The sequence below is a fragment of the Xenopus laevis genome, chromosome 4S, assembly GCF_017654675.1.
Source record: "Xenopus laevis strain J_2021 chromosome 4S, Xenopus_laevis_v10.1, whole genome shotgun sequence".
NCBI lineage: Eukaryota > Metazoa > Chordata > Amphibia > Anura > Pipidae > Xenopus > Xenopus laevis.
The window spans coordinates 99,477,201-99,497,267 of NC_054378.1; the positions used below are offsets into that span (position 1 = coordinate 99,477,201).

A 20,067-nucleotide genomic window follows, 5' to 3' on the forward strand; every position below is an offset into this window, starting at 1 on the left:
AAAATCTCATGCATTTTTGGGGTCATTGATGAATTGAGTGATCTTAAATTAATTAATTTAATAAAAGTAAAAAAAATTCAAAGTAAAATTACCGAGTACGGACTAAGAGATACTTTTTTTTGCACAGTTTTGATTAAATATGTCTATCTCTCGCACCACCTATGCACGTGGGTAATGTAATTCTTGAAAATTATTAGTAGCGTGCACCGCCATTTGTTATAATAAAGGTATTATATTATGCTAATGACAATATCACTGGAAGTGCAACATGATGCTAAATGGAGGTGACAATGTTCAAGTCATGTTGCTTTCTTGGAATTATCACATAATACCTGGAAGATATAGTGAGACGTTGCAAAAGCAAAATTCCTTCCAGCATGTAGTATATTCATACTGCCCTTGGTCTCACTCCACTGGCTTTTGCAGAACCTGTTCTGGCTGGCTGGCCCAAAGAAAAAACACTATATTTGGGGGGGAGTTATAGAATGAATAATGAAAAAAACTCACACAGACTGCAAACCATAAAAATGTCTTGCCTGTAGATCCTGAAACACATGAGCATTGCAATGAAGAGTGTTTCTATCCTAATGTGTTTGAGTGCCCTAGGTGGTAAGGTTTTAAAATAAATTGGGTAATTGGCTATTATAGGTAACTGCTCTGCATTAGTACCAATCCAAACAAGTTACACAACCTGTAACCAATGCTGTGATAACAGTACAATAACCATCGCTGAAGGGTTAATCACTTACTGAGCTGCCAAGGTTGGAACACCAAAGAGAAAGTTTGTTCAAACAAAACTTATATATTTGAGATAATGGTGCTGAAAATGAAGCTCCAATTAAGTTTCTCTAAATAAAAGGCTCAAAGAAATTGTCAATCAATATTGGATAATGTAGGTACATACATATATAAATAGCTTGCATTAATAATACTCCTCATGCACCATTTTGGACATGCTATATTATCCCACCTTGCATATTATCACTTAGTAGAAAAGAAAATAACTATTTTAAGGGCTCTTACAGACGAGCGTTTTTACCTGCGCTCCCCTGCGTTCCGGTTTCATGCGTTCAGCCGCAGGGGAGTGCAGGAGTAGATGCACTGAATTCTTTTGAATGTGGCTGTACTCACACAGACGCATGTAAGCGCCCAACGTAGGTTGGGACACAGCATGTTGCACTTTACCTGTGTTTGGTGCTTTCACGCGTCTGTGTGAGTATCAAATGCTTTAGCAAAGTCTAAGTAAATCACATCCACTGCCATCCCAGAATCGAGGTCCCTGCTTACCTTCTTATAAAAAGAAATTAAGTTAGTCTGGCAAGATCTATTACGCACACTGGCACACACTCATAGTATTATGATTTGCTATAAAGTCCAGTATCTTATCCTTTATTAACCCTTCGAAAAGCTTTCCTACCACTGACGTCAGACTAACTGGCCTATAGTTTTGAGGCTGAGAACAGAATCCTATTTTGAATAGAGGCACCACATTAGCAACTTGCCAGTCTCTCTGCATTATGCCAGACCTCAATGAATCCTGAAAAATTAAGTAAGGAGGTTTGGCAATCACAGAGCAAAGCTCGCTAAGTATTTATCAAAGCCCGAATTTATCTCAATTTGTCTCAAAATTTTCTGCTACAAACCCTAATGAAATCCGCTCGGGTTTTTTTGCAATTTTTTTATTATTGAATTTGCTTTGCAGGAAAAAAATCAGATTTTTGTGTTTTTTTCAGATTTTTCATGCGATTTTCACTAGCTTTTCGGATATTTCACCCGAAAACTTTAGTGTATTGCATGAAACCCAGCACACATCAAAAAAATCATTGGGACTTTTCCCACTGACTTATATGCAACCTCGACAGGTCTGAGATGCTGGATTTTCTGAAAAACTTTTTGGAAAGATGTATTGATAAATAGAGGGTAAGGGTCAGTGTAGATTTGGTCAGAGTAAGAAAATAGTGAGAACTTTTCAGATTTTGATAACTAACCCCTTTGGTGTTGCATTTTTGTAACGAGGGGCTGGTGGGATCTTACAAAGAACTCAGTAGCTTCTGCTATGCAGTGTCGGACTGGCCCGGCGGGACACCGGGAAAAAACCCGGTGGGCCCCGACCCTCGTGGGCCCCCGCCGGGCCAGACCACCTCTAATATTATAAAAACTTTGAAAAAGTTTCCGGCGATGCGCATCGCGTCGCCGCTTGCGCATGCGCATTGCCGCTTGCTCAACGAGAAGCGCTGCTCGCGCATGCGCATAGCGGCGGTCGAGCGGCGCAGTAGGGGGGCGGGGGCCCTGGACCAGCAGTCCCGGTGGGCCCTGGGCCCCCCAGTCCGACCCTGCTGCTATGGTATAAAAGAACTAACTCATATCAATAAAAGGTGCATTGGGACTCTCTGACACAAGGAGCCCAGCAGTTTGGGGGTATTATGGAAGAACCTATCCAAGTCGATAATCTAGAAATACTGTAAAGAGCTCAGCAGCTTGTGGTTGTAAGACACAATGCCCAGCAGCCAAATAGTAAATGATATATACTGTAATGGTCAGCCCTGGCAAATGTAACGAGTGAGTCCTGTGGACTTTGGAGAAATGCTCAATGCAGCTTTTAGTCTTGTTTCATTATAGAGAGCATTACTACAAAGAGCTTACTTGTATGTTAGTCCCCCAGGGCTCTTTATTTCTGCTCCGCTTACACTGCTTTTTGGTTTACCTTCTTTTATCATAATTGCTCAATGTATATCCTAGATGATTAAATATCTCCAGCTACAGCCCTGACTATCATTTCAGGTTGAATTTGTTTTTCTGACTGCATAGGTGCTGGGTCTACCACTGCTACTGTCACATTTTATGTCACTTTTTCCCAGCCTAACATTCATCTAGTAATTTGGTCATAATAGACTATTAATCACTTGTCAAAGCATTCCCACTGTGATGGCATGTGCAATGGCAGAGACAAGCAGAGAGGTGGAGATAAGAGCAAAGCCTGGCAGGGACACAGGGGAGGAGGCACAAACACTATGAATTACAGGCTTACAAAGGCTGATCAAACAGACAGCGAAATAAGTCCTATTACGTGACAAATAGTCAATATGAATAAAAGTTCAAAAAGACAAAGCTGGCTCTGCAGAACCTTCAGCCTATTCAAATGTTGCTAATCTACAGGACACAGTGATGCTGATTTGGATGCTGGAGCTAAAAAAATGATTGCAGACCTAGTATGTTTCTTGTAATTGGTGCAGAAACAGTGGACAAAATTATTTAAGATCTAAAGATGAATTAAGGTATGGAAAAAAAGAAATATAAAGTTTTAATGATATACTAAGACTAGTGAATATATTTGTCCTGCACATGGTTATATTTATAAAGCTGGATAGGAGTGTGCAAACAGAACTGCAATATTTTTTTTCGCACTGCTTCTTTAAAATGGTAATCTCAAATTGCGAATATTTCTGCACACACTTTGGGTTTGAATTACTGTACCACTTTGGTGGCGGAGAAAATATTCGCAAAACAATTTTTCGCAAATTGCAGAATTTAAGTTAGTCAACAGTCAACACCTGTCTCATTTGCGAGCCAATGCAAATTTGCGAAAAAAACTGAAATACAGGCCCAGCAGTGCAATATTTTGGCATTCAGGAAAAAGCATGAGCAATACAACCAAGTAACAGTCATTTAAGACTTTATGATTACATTAATATTCACCCCAAATAATTTTCTGAATTGTTTATCCATGCATATGATTTGCACCAGGCTGATGGCAGGAAAGTTTTTCATTATGTTTGTATTAAGAAACCAGCACCTCTCCTTAAAATATTTAATATACGCAATTAATATATATCTATCTTATCTTTAGCATGTTTAAGAAACTTAAATAAGCACCAGCTGGAGTGAACTGTTCAGGCATTTCCAAGTCTGAGGGGGTTATTTACTAAGCTCCGAATACTCGAAATTCCCCGAAATCCGAAAAATCCGTGATTTTTTTTATAAAATCAGAAAAATCACAAATTTTTCGGAATTTATTAAACCCACAGGTCTAAAAAGCCCGAATATAAAAACACGGCATCTCAAACCTGTCGAGGTTGCATAAAAGTCAATGGGAACTGTCCCATTGATTTTTGGTTGTGTCGGGGGTTTCGGGCAATTTCACAATATTTTCTCAGAAAAATTCAGAGATTTTGGGGATAAATCACAAAAAAATTGTGAAAATCTGAGCTTTTTCCGCAAAGCAAATTTTAGAGAAAATGTAATAATAAATAAGTGTTAAAAACCAGAGCGGGTTAGATCGGAGTTTGTAGCAGCCTCAATTGAGATAAATTCGGACCTTGATAAATAACCCCCCTAAGTGTAGGGGTAGTGTCAGTTTTTTTTTAATTTTGGTTCCCTGATTTTCAATAATGCTCCAGTTGCTGCTGATATAGTTTAAGCTGACGAGCTTTTATCACCAAACCTTGCACATATATAATTACATATGCTAATGTTTTTGTAGATCTGTAACAGAAAATGACGGTGAGCCAAAAATAAATATACTGTATCTGTTGTTGCAGGGAAATACTGTGTCGAATTCACTTACTGCACTCTGACTGCAAATAACTGCAAGGTGCTAAGACTGGTAGGGGATGCATATGTTTTTAATGGCTATGTTTCTCAGTCATCCAGATTTAATTAACAGCTCTGATGCTGCACTGTTAATGGTTAATGCTAATATGTGCGCATTTATGTTATTGTGCACAAAGGCACATACATTACATATGGAAAAACAACATGGTTTTACATATTTTTAGTCCTGCATTGTCAGTTGGTGAGCAGATGCAGTCTTGAAGGTGTTTGTGCAGGTCACATAATGGTGATTCGTAAAATGCTAAACAGATTTGTTTCATGTAAAAAGTGTGTGCTATCTTATAATGCATTTCATTTTTCATATATAGTAATTAAATACATCTTAGAAATTGTGTTACATATCTGTCTGGACATCCCACATTTTTAAAGATTTATTAGAACAGACGCTTCCCTTAGTGAATTCATTTCACCACAGATTTCAGATTCATTAATTTTCATTAATCTCTTCATGTGTGAATGGCTTGATAAATATAAGAAAAACCAAAACAAACTGACAGTTCCAAATATGCATAATTACCATGTTAAAAATTGCCACCACATGTGCAGGTATGTGTATATATAACTATGTGTGTCTATATAGGTATGGGACCTGTTATCCAGAATGCTCAGGACTTGAGGTTTTACAGATAATGGATCTTTCCTTTATTTGGATCTAGAAAATCTTGTAAAGATTAAATAAACCAAATAGCCTGGTTCTGCCTCCAATAAGGATTAATAATTAGTGATGGGCCAATAAATTCGCCAGACACTAATTCACAGCGAATTTCCGCATTTCACCGGAAGCTAATGAATTCGCAAAACTGTGGTGACAATTCACCGGTGAAAAACCCACCTTGTCAAAAAAAATGTACGAAAAATTGGCACGTGCATAAAAATTGTCGCAAGTCAAAATTATTTGGACGCCCATTGACTATAATGCATTTGGACCACAAATTGTCGCTCGTGTCAAAATTGACGTGCATCAAAATTGACACGCGTCAAAATAATTTTGATACCTATTCACTTCAATGCGTTTCGCAAATTTTTCGCTGTTTTGCGAATTTCACAGTAAATTCTCAAATTTTTCGGCGAACCAAAAGCGCACAGATTCACCCATCACTATTAATAATATCTTGATCTGGATCAAGTACAAGGTACTGTTTTATTATTTCAGAGAAAAAGTAAATACAGTAGTTTTTAAAAACTTGGGAAAAAAATGGAGTCTATGGGAGAATGCCTTTCTGTAATGCTGAGCTTTCTGAATAATGGGTTTCTGGATGACGGCTCCCTTACCTGTGTTTAATTGAAAAAACTGAAGAACCCACTGCCTTTATTTGTATATAGTGATGCGCGAATCTGACCCATTTTACAGGGTTTCCTTCTCCTTTAAGAGAAAAACTTGAACGCCTAAAAATTCGAACAAATATTACCGACCAGAAATCTCTAATCGAATTTTAGGGGAACTTGGTTCAAGTTTTTGCTCCGAAAAAAACTCGAATGTCAGGAAGGCTATTAACATCTTCAAATGGGTCAATGGACCTCTGCCATTGACTTCTACATGAACTCTGCAGGTTTTAGGCGGCGACCAACCAAATGTAAGTTTCTCCCAGGGTGGAGGTATGATAAATCACAAATTCAAATTTGGATTTTTCCTAACTTGAATTTGTGAGTTTTGACCATAAATTCTACCAGAAATTTAAATTGGAATTTACTATTCAAACCTTAATATATCTGCCCCTTAAAGTATGGAGATCCAAATTACCAAAAAGAACCGTTATCTGGAAACACCCCAGGTCCCAAGCATTATGGATAACAGGTCCCATACCTGTACAGGTAAATGCTTCCTCTCACCACTGCCAATATAGAATAACTCATCACTTCTCTAAGTATATTTCAACATCCCTTCGGGTTACACCCACAGTTTAGTTGTCATTCTCTTCCCATTTTACATTTATCTTAAGTATGTACATTGTTTCATAGCCAAAGCCACCTTGGACCAATACAATAAAAAAGTACAACACTTTTAAAGGTACCTCGGTATAGAAAAGTGGTTGTAAATGGAGTTCCACTGAAGGAGCATTATTATTATCATCTCCTCTATACAGAGCTGCAGGTTATAGTAAGAGATGTACACAGAATGTGTGTCAATGCACAACAGAGTTTATAATCTGACAAATGATATAGAGTTATTAAGTTACTAGTTCAAGTTCACCAGGAATTAACACAAATTGATTGATTCCCTATGTTCAATCACATATCCACCAAGCCAAATGCTACCATCTCTAAGACAAGAGGCTTATTGTAATGCTGTTCCAATATACTGTAGAAATATATAGTGGTGATGCATGGAGCCCCATGGTATTATTATATCCAAATACTATGGCAGGGCAGCCTAAGGCATCAATCTGTTACTTTATCCAAGATCACTCATTATGATAGGGTGTTTGAAAGCTAACATGTTATCTTCATCTCCCAATCTACTGTCATTTCCAGTATGTGCCTGTGACCTTCTGAACTAGACAGTTTACTGCAACTGGAAAGGCATCAATTAGAGGCAGTGTGTATAGCGTAATGATAAAGTGGATGCCATGCATTAGAGCTGCTCACATACTAGTCTAAATGGGACAGCAGGGGCTCTAGAGTGTATGTGACAAGATAAAAACACCAGGTATTTTTTAAAGAGGTCCAAATTAAACTACTTTGCACAAAATCAATTGATTCAATTTAATGTACTGTACCTTTAATTTTATAGCAATTTCAATGAATGTGTATTACTTTTCGATAGGTTTCTGTGTTCCTATAAATATTTGTAGTTATTTTTCTTAAAGTAGAGTTAAAGTTAACAGAAGTTAAAGAAGTAGACTAAAAATGCTGCAAATGATGTTTCGGGATTCTGTGCCAGTTTAAGATGACTACAGTCCTATAGTAGACATCCCAGTAGCTCCCCATCTTATTTTCCTCTGATTTACAGCACATAGCATCAGATTGGGGGGTCCGGGGCCTACTGGGGCTGCCACCTCAGGGGCCTGAACACCCCCCCTGTGGCCCCAGCTGCAACCCCAGTCCACAACTGGGTTCCCTGCCCAACCGCAACCCCCCTCTGACCTCCACTCCTACCTTATTTTATATTGTTGCTCCTGCGATTAAAACCGAGAAGGAGAGGTGGACCATGCTGACCAGGTACCCTATGCAGCCCGGACAGCCACTTCACCCCCCCCCCCCCATTTGTGTGCACACATGTGCAGTGATGTCACATAGAAGCGCACAGAGGAGAGGAGCACCAGCGGGGACAGCAAAGCCCTGACAAGGGTAGGCAGAATGGTCTTCAAGAGGTACCTGCCCAATGTCCTCCAATCATGCTCTAGACAGGTGCTTCTTCTGCCTGCCCCTAGCTCCGACCCTGCTGGGGTGGAGGTAAGGGTGCAGCCCCCAGGGCAGGGAGCAGGTCTGGGTTGGTGGGCCACACCGGGTTTTTCCTGATGTCCCACCAGCCCTGTCCAACTGCACATACTTTCTACTACTGTTAGTTACACAATCTTAGGGACCCACTCTCATAATATACTGTTTAAAGAATATGAAACCAGTGCAATGAAATTCATAATTTAGTAATCAGCTCTGCAATATCAGCTTCTATGACCAAATGACTAACCACATTTTCTGCTTGATGATTTTAATGTTATGCTTGTAACAGACACTCCTAACATAATCCAAGATGGCAGCTCCTGAGCAAACTTTGAAGGCCTGGAACATTACTAAAACAGAGATAAACAGTAGGCTCTAGCAGGATATAAAATACGACATTTGTATTCATTTTTTTGGGTTTAGTTCTCTTTAAAGCTCTAATTTGACTGTAACTGCAGATTCTACATGGAAATAATTCATTATTTTCTTTGTGGTCACAGAACAAGTTCAGACCAGGACTTACAAAAGACAGGCGCTCACTGCAAATCACAACAGGTTAATAATGTATTTAAAAAGCAACTATGAATAATAAAATCATGCAACTGAAAAAAGATCAATAATTTAATGTCTTGAGCATTAAAAGTAGGTTGCAGAGAACAAGGGATCCTTGAGGGTTCCACCATTAAATTTTGTACTTGTAAATCATTGTTTGAGCAACCAAATAACGCATGGCTGTCCAACATAAGTTGCCAGAAGGTGCTAAAATAGAAGACTTTGATAAGTCAGACTTTCAGCAGTCCCTATTCAATCCAAAGTGTTACCGTTTTGGGACACGGACAGTTCTATACTTTTGGTTTCATTGGAATTTTGTTTGTTTCGCTCACCACTCCATTCTCTGTGTTCTTTAGTTTGCTAAAGTCAATAGAGGGTTTGGGGCAGATGTACTAACCAGCGAAAATTCCATCATCCACTTCGCACCCAGCGCAACACTTCGCTAGGCGAAAATTCGCTCAGACAACGCCAATTCACTAACATGTGGAGTTTTGTACTGGAGAAAACCGGTTACAAAAAAAAAATTTTAAGGACTTTTGCAGCCTATCAAGTCGCCAGCATTTTTTGAACTTTGATGCATTTTCCACTCAGAATATGATGTAAGTGACAGAAGATTGAGGAAGATTTATGTACTCCATTGCACTTCGCCTGGTCTGAGCTGGCAAAGGCAAGTCTGCCAATAGACTGCAAATGACCGCTAGCGCCTTTCTCTTTTTCACTAGCGAATTGGTGCCTGCGCCCATTAGTAAATTGGTGATGTCCCTGTGGGCGGTAACACTAGCGAATGGACGCTAGAGTTAGTCACTTCACCCTTTAGTAAATCTGCCCCCTTGCCTTTGTTTTGTATGCAAACAAGAAGGTATCATATCTGACCAACAAGAAACATTATTGCATAGAAAAAGAACTTCAGCCCGTAGCCAGTGTATAAGTGAAAATCACACCTTTTAGGTTTAACTTATTGGATAACAAAATAAAAATGCTGGTGTTAACAACAGGGTAGTCATTAATGCATTATTTTAACTGTTTAGTATCGTTGTTATTTCTGTCATAGAACTAAAACCATCCTAGAGGTTAGTTGGCTCCTGATAAAACTGACCACAGGGTGTATAAATGTGATAAGGACCTTGGATTGTAAACTCCGCTGGAACAGGGACTAAATAATATCAACAGATTATATACAATCATTTTGTGTAATTATTCAAGATATTATTATTATTACTTACATCCACAGTAACTATGATAGAATAACTCACCTGCTCATGATGTTCTATTCCCATACTGATTGTGTTCACAAGAATGGCAATCATGATTCCCCGATTGAAATATTTACTATCAACTATCCCTCTGAGCTTCACACGGACTTCACCAAACAGTCCTTTACAAAAGCCTTCATCGCTGTCCTCCTCCTCCTCTTTGTCTAGATCTGATGTACTTCCATCACTCCTGCTCTCGTTTTCGCTCTCACTTGTCTGTCTGTGAGCTCCATCTCGGCTTGATCTGGTGCTGTTTGGTGCTGACAGCTTACGGCCATCCTCCCATTTGGTTTTGGTACATTGAGGGCAATTGGAGAGGTCAGATGTTAGGGTCATTGCGATAGGCTGCACAATAGCATGAGGAGCATAATCCAGCTGGCCATGTTTCTGACATATCCCTAAAAAAGCATAAATTCTGTTAATTTGCTGTCTCGTGCTTTGAAGAAAGACACAACAAAAATAATAAAAGGTCGCTGTAAATAGGTAACTACAATGGGTTTATAGTTCTTGAGAAGAACAGACAAAGACAAAAAAGGTACAGTGCAAATATAATTTATAGAAAGTCTGTAATTCACAAACAGAGGCCTTTACTAAATATAAATATTAAGATATTATGATTAAAGTGGATGTTCAACTTAAATTCCAAATATAAATGTTTAGTGTGTTACAGATGGTCCTGTTATAAGCAACCTTTCAATTAGACATCCATATTATTTTATAAGGTCTTTACATTTTTATCATTCATGTTCAGCCGGTTTTCAGCCTGCAACTGAAATGCTATTGGGCTGTTGGGATTACACTTGAATCTTACACATATGATGCTGTTCCTTGCCATTGATCCCAAGTTTATTATTGGTGAGCTCATGGCGGCTTTGCCGTCGGTTCTGAAGGCTGGTGTAGAGGCCTATTGTACGGCGCTTGGCCTTCCGCAGGATATGGCACACATACTGAAAGATCTCCTCATAGCAGTCTCCAGGCTCAGCGTAACTGGCTACAGTACTAGAGGATAAATAGAGAGCCCTCTGCTCCTGCATCAGTTGGTGCTCCCTCTGTTTGGTCTCTGAGAATTGAGTAGCAATAACAACCAGGCATAAATTGATCATGAAAAATGATCCTACCTACAACAAAGAAAAGCAAGAAGATTAAAACCAGCATCTGAAGCCTCAGAATTTTACATGCCTAAAGAAAGACACATATTTATGCTTAGGAGGAATAAAGGAACAGATGCTCATAGAAAAAAACATGTTGTCCCTTAACTTTTCCAATCCCAGAGCTGCGTCCCTATTTATAGTATGTAGTCATGGGGCAAGGTTTTGCTCTGATCCAATAACCCAGCAGTTAACTTTTCCATGGTCTATTTAACCACTAAAACTGAATATTACAGGGTTCTATAGACCAGTGGAATTGTACAACATTGCCCTTTTTTACTCTACAATACGGCACAAGTTTGTGACAAAAGGGCATATATTAAAAAGAACTGTATGTTAAATGAGCATTTTCTCAAATAACTTCCTATAAAAAAATGTTGTTTCTTCAGCTGCTCTCAAGCTCTTTCCCAAGGTTCTGGCATATGCTGAAACGCCATGTTTTTTGAAACATTTGAATTTGAATGCATTCTTCTTTCTGATAGAACATTGCAGGACTACATACACCTGTATTTGCACGTTACATTTTTCAGACCGCAATATCTATATGTCAACAAGTTGAACAAATTGTGACCAATAGTCAATGACCACAGGCAAGAAAAGTGCATTTCTTTAGTCCGTGTGTTTGTGAATGTAATTTGAGCATTTGTCTTTTTTTTATAGCAATCATATCCAACACTCCAGCTTCAACTGAATAAAATCATTTTCTTTAGTCCAGGCCATCTGCATTTCATGGAGGTACAAAATCGATGTCTCCGTGTGTTTGAAAGGTAATTGGTTAATCATCCCCTTTTCTTCCTATGTCCCTGTCAGCTTTTCCAATAATGCTGACTCCTACCAAGTATTTGGTGGTTACAAACTTTCTTGTAAAGTAAAATGTGCAATGCATAGATATATAACTTTGCTAGCTAGCTGATCTCTTTTGAGAAATGCAGATGTTCTTAATCTTCCTTATTCTTTCCATTATACCATAATATGTAAATGTAAAATACAGAGGAGCTGTGCAAATTAACACATTCTCTACACCATATACTTTCTCTAAGCTTAACTTGTAAATAGAAATAGGCATTTTGCATAGCACTTAAGAACACCAAGCCTACCCATTATCCACAAACGTTCAGGGTTTTGTTGGTATGGGGCTACTTGATGTTGAAAGGTAAATACTGCACAAAAGTCTGCACAGGATAATGAAATGATAGTGTATGACAAGCATCGTGCTCTCACTACTATCAGATCTCATATAATGCTTGCTCGATAATGCAAACCAATAACCCATTTGTAAAATATAAAATATTATACTTATGTACCTAAGGACACAATGCTCACTGAGGGGGCTGTCCCAAAGAAAACCACTGATGTTTCTCAAACAAAAGGAGAACATCAAGGATTTACACTACTTGAAAAATGAAATAATGACCTGAACCTTTGTGAATTAGACCTTATGAATACTCTGACCATACCTCTATCCTTATGGAACTTGATGAAGCTGCATTTCCATTTGTTTGACCAAGTCACCAATGACAAGATCAGTATTAGATTTGGCATGCAAGTGGTGGGACATATTGGACTGCTTGTTTATCCCTTGGGCCAAAATCAGATGACACTAGGACTACATGCAAATCTTTTGGAATTGGGCTAACTCAACAATGTAATGTTATTTTCGGCACCAACATTTTACATGTGGCCCAATTAATATCTGACTATATAATATCTGAGACTATAGATTCTAGCAGAATCGGCAGGTACTCAGTAAAAGTAGTTATACATTTGTTTATTGTGTTTTTATCCTTAACCGCATAAAGCTAATAGCATTACTTTAATGGCTACAACTGTATTCTGTCATCTGCAAAATTCAAATAGAAAAACCTTATTGCAGAATTATATTGGCACCATAAAGAAAGATTTGTTCAAATTATTTTTTTTTACAGAAAACCAATAGGGTACAATGGCAACCTCTTTTATTATCAAAAAATACAAGCCATATAAACATAGATTTAAAGGAACAGTAACACCCTAAAATTAAAGTGTTTAAAAGGAAAGACAGTATAATGTGCTGTTGCCCTGCACTGGTAAAACTGCTGCGTTTGCTTCAGAAACACAACTATAGTTTATATAAACAAGCTGTTGTGTAGCCATGGGGGCAGCCATTCAAGCACAGGATACAAAGTAGATAACAGATATGTTCTAAAGAATCCCATTGTATACTACTGAGCTTATCTGTTATCTGCTGTGTATCCTGTGCCTTTTCTCCTTCTTCAGCTTTCAATGGCTGCCCCCATGGCTACACAGCAGCTTGTCTATATAAATTATAGTAGAGTTTCTGAGGCAAACACCCCAATTTACCAGTGCAGCATAAAAGTACATTATATTTTTATTATATTAAAACATTTTCTTGCTTTGGTTTTACTGTCCCTTTAATAACATCAACCTTTTATTTTACCTTTAACATTCAAAATATTACCCAATGCAGAGGACATGTTTAAACTGGCTGAAGTTCAATGTCACTTACTATAATAAGAAGAATGAAATAGATGAAGTTGTAAAAGGAGTGGGCATCCATGACATAGTACATTATCTCAACCCAGCCTTCCAGAGTGATAACCTATAAATAGAAATCTCATTAGTGATACTCAATGCATGACAGTTTCAATTGTTTACAGAGGAATAAAATAATATCTATTTGGTATGACTACAGTTTCCCCGAAGGGTTATCGAGAAGAATGAACAAAAATGTACCAATTAATATTACTGCAGAAGGCTCGTCATCATACTTATCTACCTGGAATATGACAATCCAGGCATAGCCAATGTTATCAAAATTGATGGCGCCCTTGTGAGGATTGGTGTTGCTAGTACGGCAGACGTTATAGTATTGGTTCCAATTAACACACATGCCACTGACATTAAATTCGTGACGGATAGCGTTATAATAATAATAGTCCTCTTTGTCCAAGCAGCACTCATGACCTCGGTCTCTTAGTGGGGGGATTTCATGACACCCCATGATTCCATTGTCACCAGACAAAGAACAAATAAATGGCATTTCATCATCTTCTTCCGGCTGGTAATAAGGTGGTAAGGTTATGTCCCCTTGTCTGGTTGGAAAACAAAATTCACATAATTATGTAAGATTCCCAAGAAACAAGGCCCAAAATTATACCCTGGTGTCTGGGCAACTGACCAACCCCATCCTATATCCCAAAAGGAAAATTAAAATTACCAAACCAGTGCCAAAAAAAACTGTTCTTATTCAATAGTAATATCATCAGTTCCACTTATTTATCCCCAACTTACATAGTGAAGTTTTCTTCCAAAAAGCAGCGGTTTCGCAGCAATCCAGCCCAAAGCTGCACCCCAATGATCCCGAAAATAAAGAAGACAAAAAAACAAAGCAGAAGTACATTCCCCAGCATAGGCAATGTGTCCAGCAGCAAATTCACCAGGATCCGCATACCTGAAGTAGAAAGAAGGGCAGAGAAGAGAGGAGAGAGGGGAGAAAAGTAGGAACATGAAGCAGAAGGAAATAAAATACAGGGTGTAAGTCCAGGTACAAGAACATCATGGAAACATGTAAGACATGCAAGGTGTCTGTTGGCCAGAAGGGTAGGCAACCTGGGCCCCTTGTTCTTAAGCTAAACTTCAATAATTCTTATCCAGGCCAACATCAGGTTGCCTACGCTCAGTGAAGGGGGTTGGGGGCAACAAAGAAAGTTAATGGAATCTGCAATCACATAAATTCCTTAGACACTAAACAGTTAGCATTTTAGTGCAGGGGGTACAAATAGGGCACTTCCATCAATCAAGGTATAATAAATGTCATTACCCACATAACTCATCTAATGCATACACTGAAGCTAGCCACATTAAAAAGTAACCAATGGGATAATTTGGTTAAATCTGACTGACCATTCTTTGTGGAACTCAAATGTGATTTATTCACCCATGTCTATTGGAAATCATGGCTCTTCTGAAATTGACCATCAACAGCATATCAAATGCTGACCATCCATGTCAGGACACAAATCCGTAGTTCTCAAAGTCCTAAAGTCTTCATTTTTTGGTTTATGCTGACTGGCTACCACTAGACTTTTAAGCCTTCTACACTTCTTTACAGACTGGCTGCCACTAAAGCTTTAAGCCTTCTACACTTCTTTACAGATGGTTACCTGTTACTCATTTACATGTTACCTTGAATGCGCTGTGGTGCTTTTTCCCCAAAGAACATCTCTGCGATGGAGTTAAAAATGGCAACTATACTGTGCTTTTTCTAAGCAGAAACTCTAACAATAATCAGAAAGTGAAGAATGAGAACTGCAAACGCCTCATCTATAGTACATGTGTGTGTTTGAAAAAAAAAAATATATAATAGTTCTCAGAAATTTACTGAGACAATTTCTTCTGTAATTAATTCCTGCATAAAGGCCTCAACACAATCTTGGAGGTTATGCATTTTTAGGGCGAGGTCACAAGGTTAAGTGAAAATATACCAATGAAACCACATGCACATGATAATGTGCGTTTTTCAGCTCTAATTTTTTGGGATTTATTAAAGTCTGATGGTATCAAAAGTCCGATGAAAGTACTCCAACTCAGACCTGTGGAGAACATGTAAAAGTCAATAACAGATGTTGTGTTAACAATTAGAAGATTTTCTGAGTTGCGCTGGGTTTCTGAAAGAATCGTAGCTTTCGGGTCTTTTACAAAAAAATCCAAAAAAATTGTAGGATTTGATTTTTTTAATGATTTTATTGTGACTTTTTCCAAACAAGAAAAATGTGTGATCATTTATTAATAAATAGGAGGAAAATCCGTGCGGATTTGGTTGGAGTAGTTTTCAGAAAATGGTGAGAACTTTTTGGATTTTGATAAATAACCCCCCACAATATTGGGCAGAATATACAATTGCATAACTGCAGAATATTCATTCAGGTGAGGAATGTTTGCTAAATGTAGGGACGGCCTTACAGAGTGCTCAGCTTGTGCTGCTTCATAGGACACTGAAGTTAAGGGAGTTGCTCTAGGCTGACCAACTTCCATCAGTAAAAACCAAAGGTACTCACCCTGTATGAACCAAACTAATAGTGAAAGTAAACCAAAGCTTCTTCTGCAGTTGCTGCATGCTAGAACTATAATCCCCGTTACAGCATATAAATACAAAATATTTACAATAAACTGTGTATTATTAGATATCATGTAAATACACAAAGAAGAAAGGACAAACAAAGCTGATCTTCATGCAGGCAAAGCCATCCAGTACATATTTGTAGGTCAGGATGCAGTAACTTATCTGGAGTCACTCCTGTCCAAACATAATAAATTACACATAATAATCAAGACATAGTTGGGCAGCTCCCGTGCCACCAGAAAGAGTTTTACAGAATGGGCTGCTGGCCTCTTGGTCGCAAATGCTTTTAGAAAGCTTGTTGGCCACATGAAAATGATAAGAAAGAGATTACATATCCCCAGCCATTTCAGTTGCTGGAAGACTTCCATTCCCTTCTTACTTTTGTGTTCAAACAGATGGCTCTATCTCTCACTGCCATTGCTCTGGCAACTCCGTTTAGTTAGAAATGGACTTTTAATTTTGCTTTGAAACCCAAAGTCTGTTGTTTGCTTAGGATCCACAAGAAGGATAATGTTTAGTGTAACTATCAGATAAAAGCCCTTGTCTATTTAATGTTGGGCACTTTCTAATTTGCTAATTAGGATTTACAAACTGGTAATTACTTCAGATAGAGGGAGGAGGTGGAGCCAAGGGCCGATTAGGATTCTGAGAGTCCCTTTGAGCCACTTGTTAATGTGTAATCCTGAAGCACACTGTTATGTTCTTTACTCCAAGTCATAATACTGTACTCCAATAGCAATTGTTAGCACTGACTAGACATCAATAATTACCTCCATGCAAGTTATTATTTTCCAGCAATACATCTCCTCTTTTCTGGACGGCTAATCTCCTGTAAATACCTTACCACCAGCTAGAGGATCCCTGGTGGTGAAACATATGTGGTGCTTCATTTTTCCGAAGTTTCCTAGAAAAAATTAAGTGTAACCCTTTCAACATCCCTTTGTCTGTGTTACACTCCATGTGTGATGCTTACCTGACAGCATGGGACAAACCTGATAAGTGGTACTGGTACTTACTAGCACAGTGCCTCCACCTAGTGGGATCCAGGAATGCACCTACGGATGGCCCCACTAGGAATACAGTAATAAAACACACACAGTATTTGTTAAACTGAATAACTGTTGATCTAAAACTGTTGATCCCCCTCTGTAGTTATGCCACTGGGGATGGGCAAATCTGTCCCATTTTACTTCATGGAAAAATTTGCAAAAAAAATAACGTATTTTGACATATATTTATTTTTTGTGATTTTGTTTCACAGCACATGCTATTTTTCAGCTACTTTTAAAGTGACTCTTGGCTAGTTTTGGGCTGGTTTTGTAGCTGATTTTGGCTGTTTTTGAAAAGTAGGCCTGGCAACCCTGCTCACTAGCTGCTGTGTCACTTCCTGCTGCACTGAGATCACTGAACAACTTGTTGCTAGGTAACAGCTTACAGCACACAGACACAGGATCTATGCCTTTGCCTTTACAGGGATAAGTGCAAAGGTTTTTCACTAATTCCCTACAGAAGCACTGCATATGTTCCCAATGGTAAATACCACTGGGAAAATGATCTGATCCCGCCCACACCTGTCCCGTGTATAGTGTCAGCATTGAATACAATCTGCCTGCCACTGCTCGTAAGGGGGGTAACCAGAGGGTGCAAACGAGAGTGTTCCACAACCAAAATCCACTCAAGCACAGTGACACTAAAAGACATTGTTTGTACAAGCAAATACATTTTATGCCTCAGCGTGGGCCATTTACTAAAATGTGTCAATTCAACTCAGTGTAGTAACCCATACCAACCAAATATTCAGTGTGCACCACCCTGTTTTATAAAGACTCTCTCCAAACTCAGCCTATAAGCTAGCCAGTCTAATTAACAGTGGGCAAATTTGAACTTGACCAATAACCTGTTGTGACCAATCAGTAATTAGATGTGGTCAGCAAGCTGTGGGTGGAGCAATGAAATTGCCACAGATTACTGCCCAGGCCCAAATTTGCTGGCATTTGAGCTATGCTGCTCCTGTAGGCAAAGACCAGAAAGCTGATAATTGCTGTATTATTACAGCAAGATTTATTATTTTATGAACTATCCACACATCTTCATCATTCAGAGCAGGGTCAATCACTGGAGAAATTAACATCTTTATGTGAAAGAATAAATTTTTCTCATGAAGTGCTAAATTACAATATATGAAGTAAAGTTCAATGACAAAGCTAATTTCACTTAGAATTATACTAACGACAGTTGAATGAGTGTCATTAATTGACAAAGTAGTTTACACAGAATTAACATTCTGAATATTTTGTGTGTGTTAAACGGAGCAGACAACTTCAACTCATCCCTGTTCCATCCTTTTACAAGAAAGCAACCAATGGGGATTCTTCCTGTTTAAAGGAACCGTAACACCAAAAAATGAATGTGCTTTAAAGTAATTAAATATCATGTACTTTTATGCTGCACTGGTAAAACTGCTTTGTTTCCTTCAGAAAGACTACTATAGTTTATATAAACAAGTTGCTGTGTAGCCATGAGGGCAGCCATTCAAGGCTCAGTTTACATGACAGATAAAAGATGCATTCTGGAGAATACCATTGTATACTATTACAAAGTATCAATGCAGGGCAACAGTACATTATATTTTAATTACTTTAAAATGCTTTTATTTTTTGGTGTTACTGTTCCTTTAAGGGACATTCAGAGTCCCTTTATTCAAAGTAATACATATGCTGAGGGCTTTGTTAGACCTGAAACTCCAAAGCCATGTGGGTTACCCTAAAATACTGTACTATCCTTGTACTGGGCCCTTTTTATGAGACTATCTTTAGTTAAAAGATTCTTTAAAGGGGACCTGTCAAATCCTATTTTATCAACTTTAGTGAAGCAAAATAAACTTTAATTAAACCATATAACTAATTTGAATCTTGTTTCCTTTGGTCTGGGAATTCATAATTATAGCAATGCAGACAGGAGCCATTTTGTGGACACTGTTATTAAGACAAGACTTGCATCATATCTCAATCTTGCTTGTGCACCAGAATGGGAGACCTGATGTCCATCCCCATGCACTGGTTACACAATTAAATGGTAAAAAGAGAGGGGGAATGTGGGGAGAGCAGTTACATCTAGAAGTGCTGTGTAATAACTTACTGTCCAGCAGCGTGGCGGGACGCCGCGCCTCTTTGTAGGCGCCAGTAACTAGGGCGCGCTTGGCGCGCCTCTTCTGTTTTTATAGGCGGAATCGCACGAAAGTTAAAAGTATTTAAAGAGAAAAGGACGGCTTTGCACAAACTTACTGTATTGCAATGTTATATTAATGTTTTTATGTAATGACACTGGTAATATTATTTCTGTGACATTATGGTAATTTATTGCTTCATTACCTGTTTAATAACTGCATTATGCTGTGTATTATGTTTAAAACAATAAAAAAGATTTTGTTAAAAAAAAAGAAGTATTTAAAGAGACACTTTGGATTTTTTCACTGCCCGTTATAGGTTCATTCCTAGAGAATTCCTGGTGCCTTCTGAGTTTGTTCTTGTCTGATACCTACCTAGTTTTTGACGATTCTGACTTCTGTATCCTGACCCCTGCCTGGTAACCGACTCTGCTTATTCCGTATCCCTTCTGATTGATCTCCTGGTTTGACCCTTGCCTGCCTGACTCCGTTTGTACTCTGCCTGCCCCGATCTGACTACGCTTTCTGTCTACACCTTGTACCGTGACTGTCTGCCCAAAAGACTTTGCATTACCATCGTGCCCCTTTGCTCGTTCAGAACCTTTCGCTTGGCACCTCTCTTAATAAGACCTGGCGGCATCCAATTAGCCGAGGGCTCCGCCCGTAGTGAAAGGCGGCTGTTAAAGGCGGAAGCAAGAGCCGAGAACAGGGTGCTTAGCATTGGTTCTGAATGTAGGTTGCCGACCATGACATGCTGAATGGAAAGTGAAAGTAATCGCCTGCCCCGTCTCTATGCCTAAGGCATATAGGAGGAGCAGGCAATATTTGATTGAC

At 38.7% G+C, this 20,067-nt stretch overlaps 1 protein-coding gene across 2 annotated transcripts in view; it reads right to left on the reverse strand.

The window, feature by feature from the left end:
* cacna1i.S (calcium channel, voltage-dependent, T type, alpha 1I subunit S homeolog) overlaps window positions 1-20,067 on the reverse strand; it is a 359,329-nt gene that overhangs the window by 84,730 nt on the left and 254,532 nt on the right. For both annotated transcript variants that reach the window (XM_041561633.1, XM_018259873.2), the window contains exons 6-10: window positions 14,237-14,396; window positions 13,722-14,037; window positions 13,452-13,544; window positions 10,609-10,915; window positions 9,798-10,195 (exon numbers count right to left, since the gene is read on the reverse strand). In XM_041561633.1, coding sequence (XP_041417567.1) covers window positions 9,798-10,195; window positions 10,609-10,915; window positions 13,452-13,544; window positions 13,722-14,037; window positions 14,237-14,396 — 1,274 coding nt within the window. The remainder of the gene's footprint in view (window positions 1-9,797; window positions 10,196-10,608; window positions 10,916-13,451; window positions 13,545-13,721; window positions 14,038-14,236; window positions 14,397-20,067) is intronic.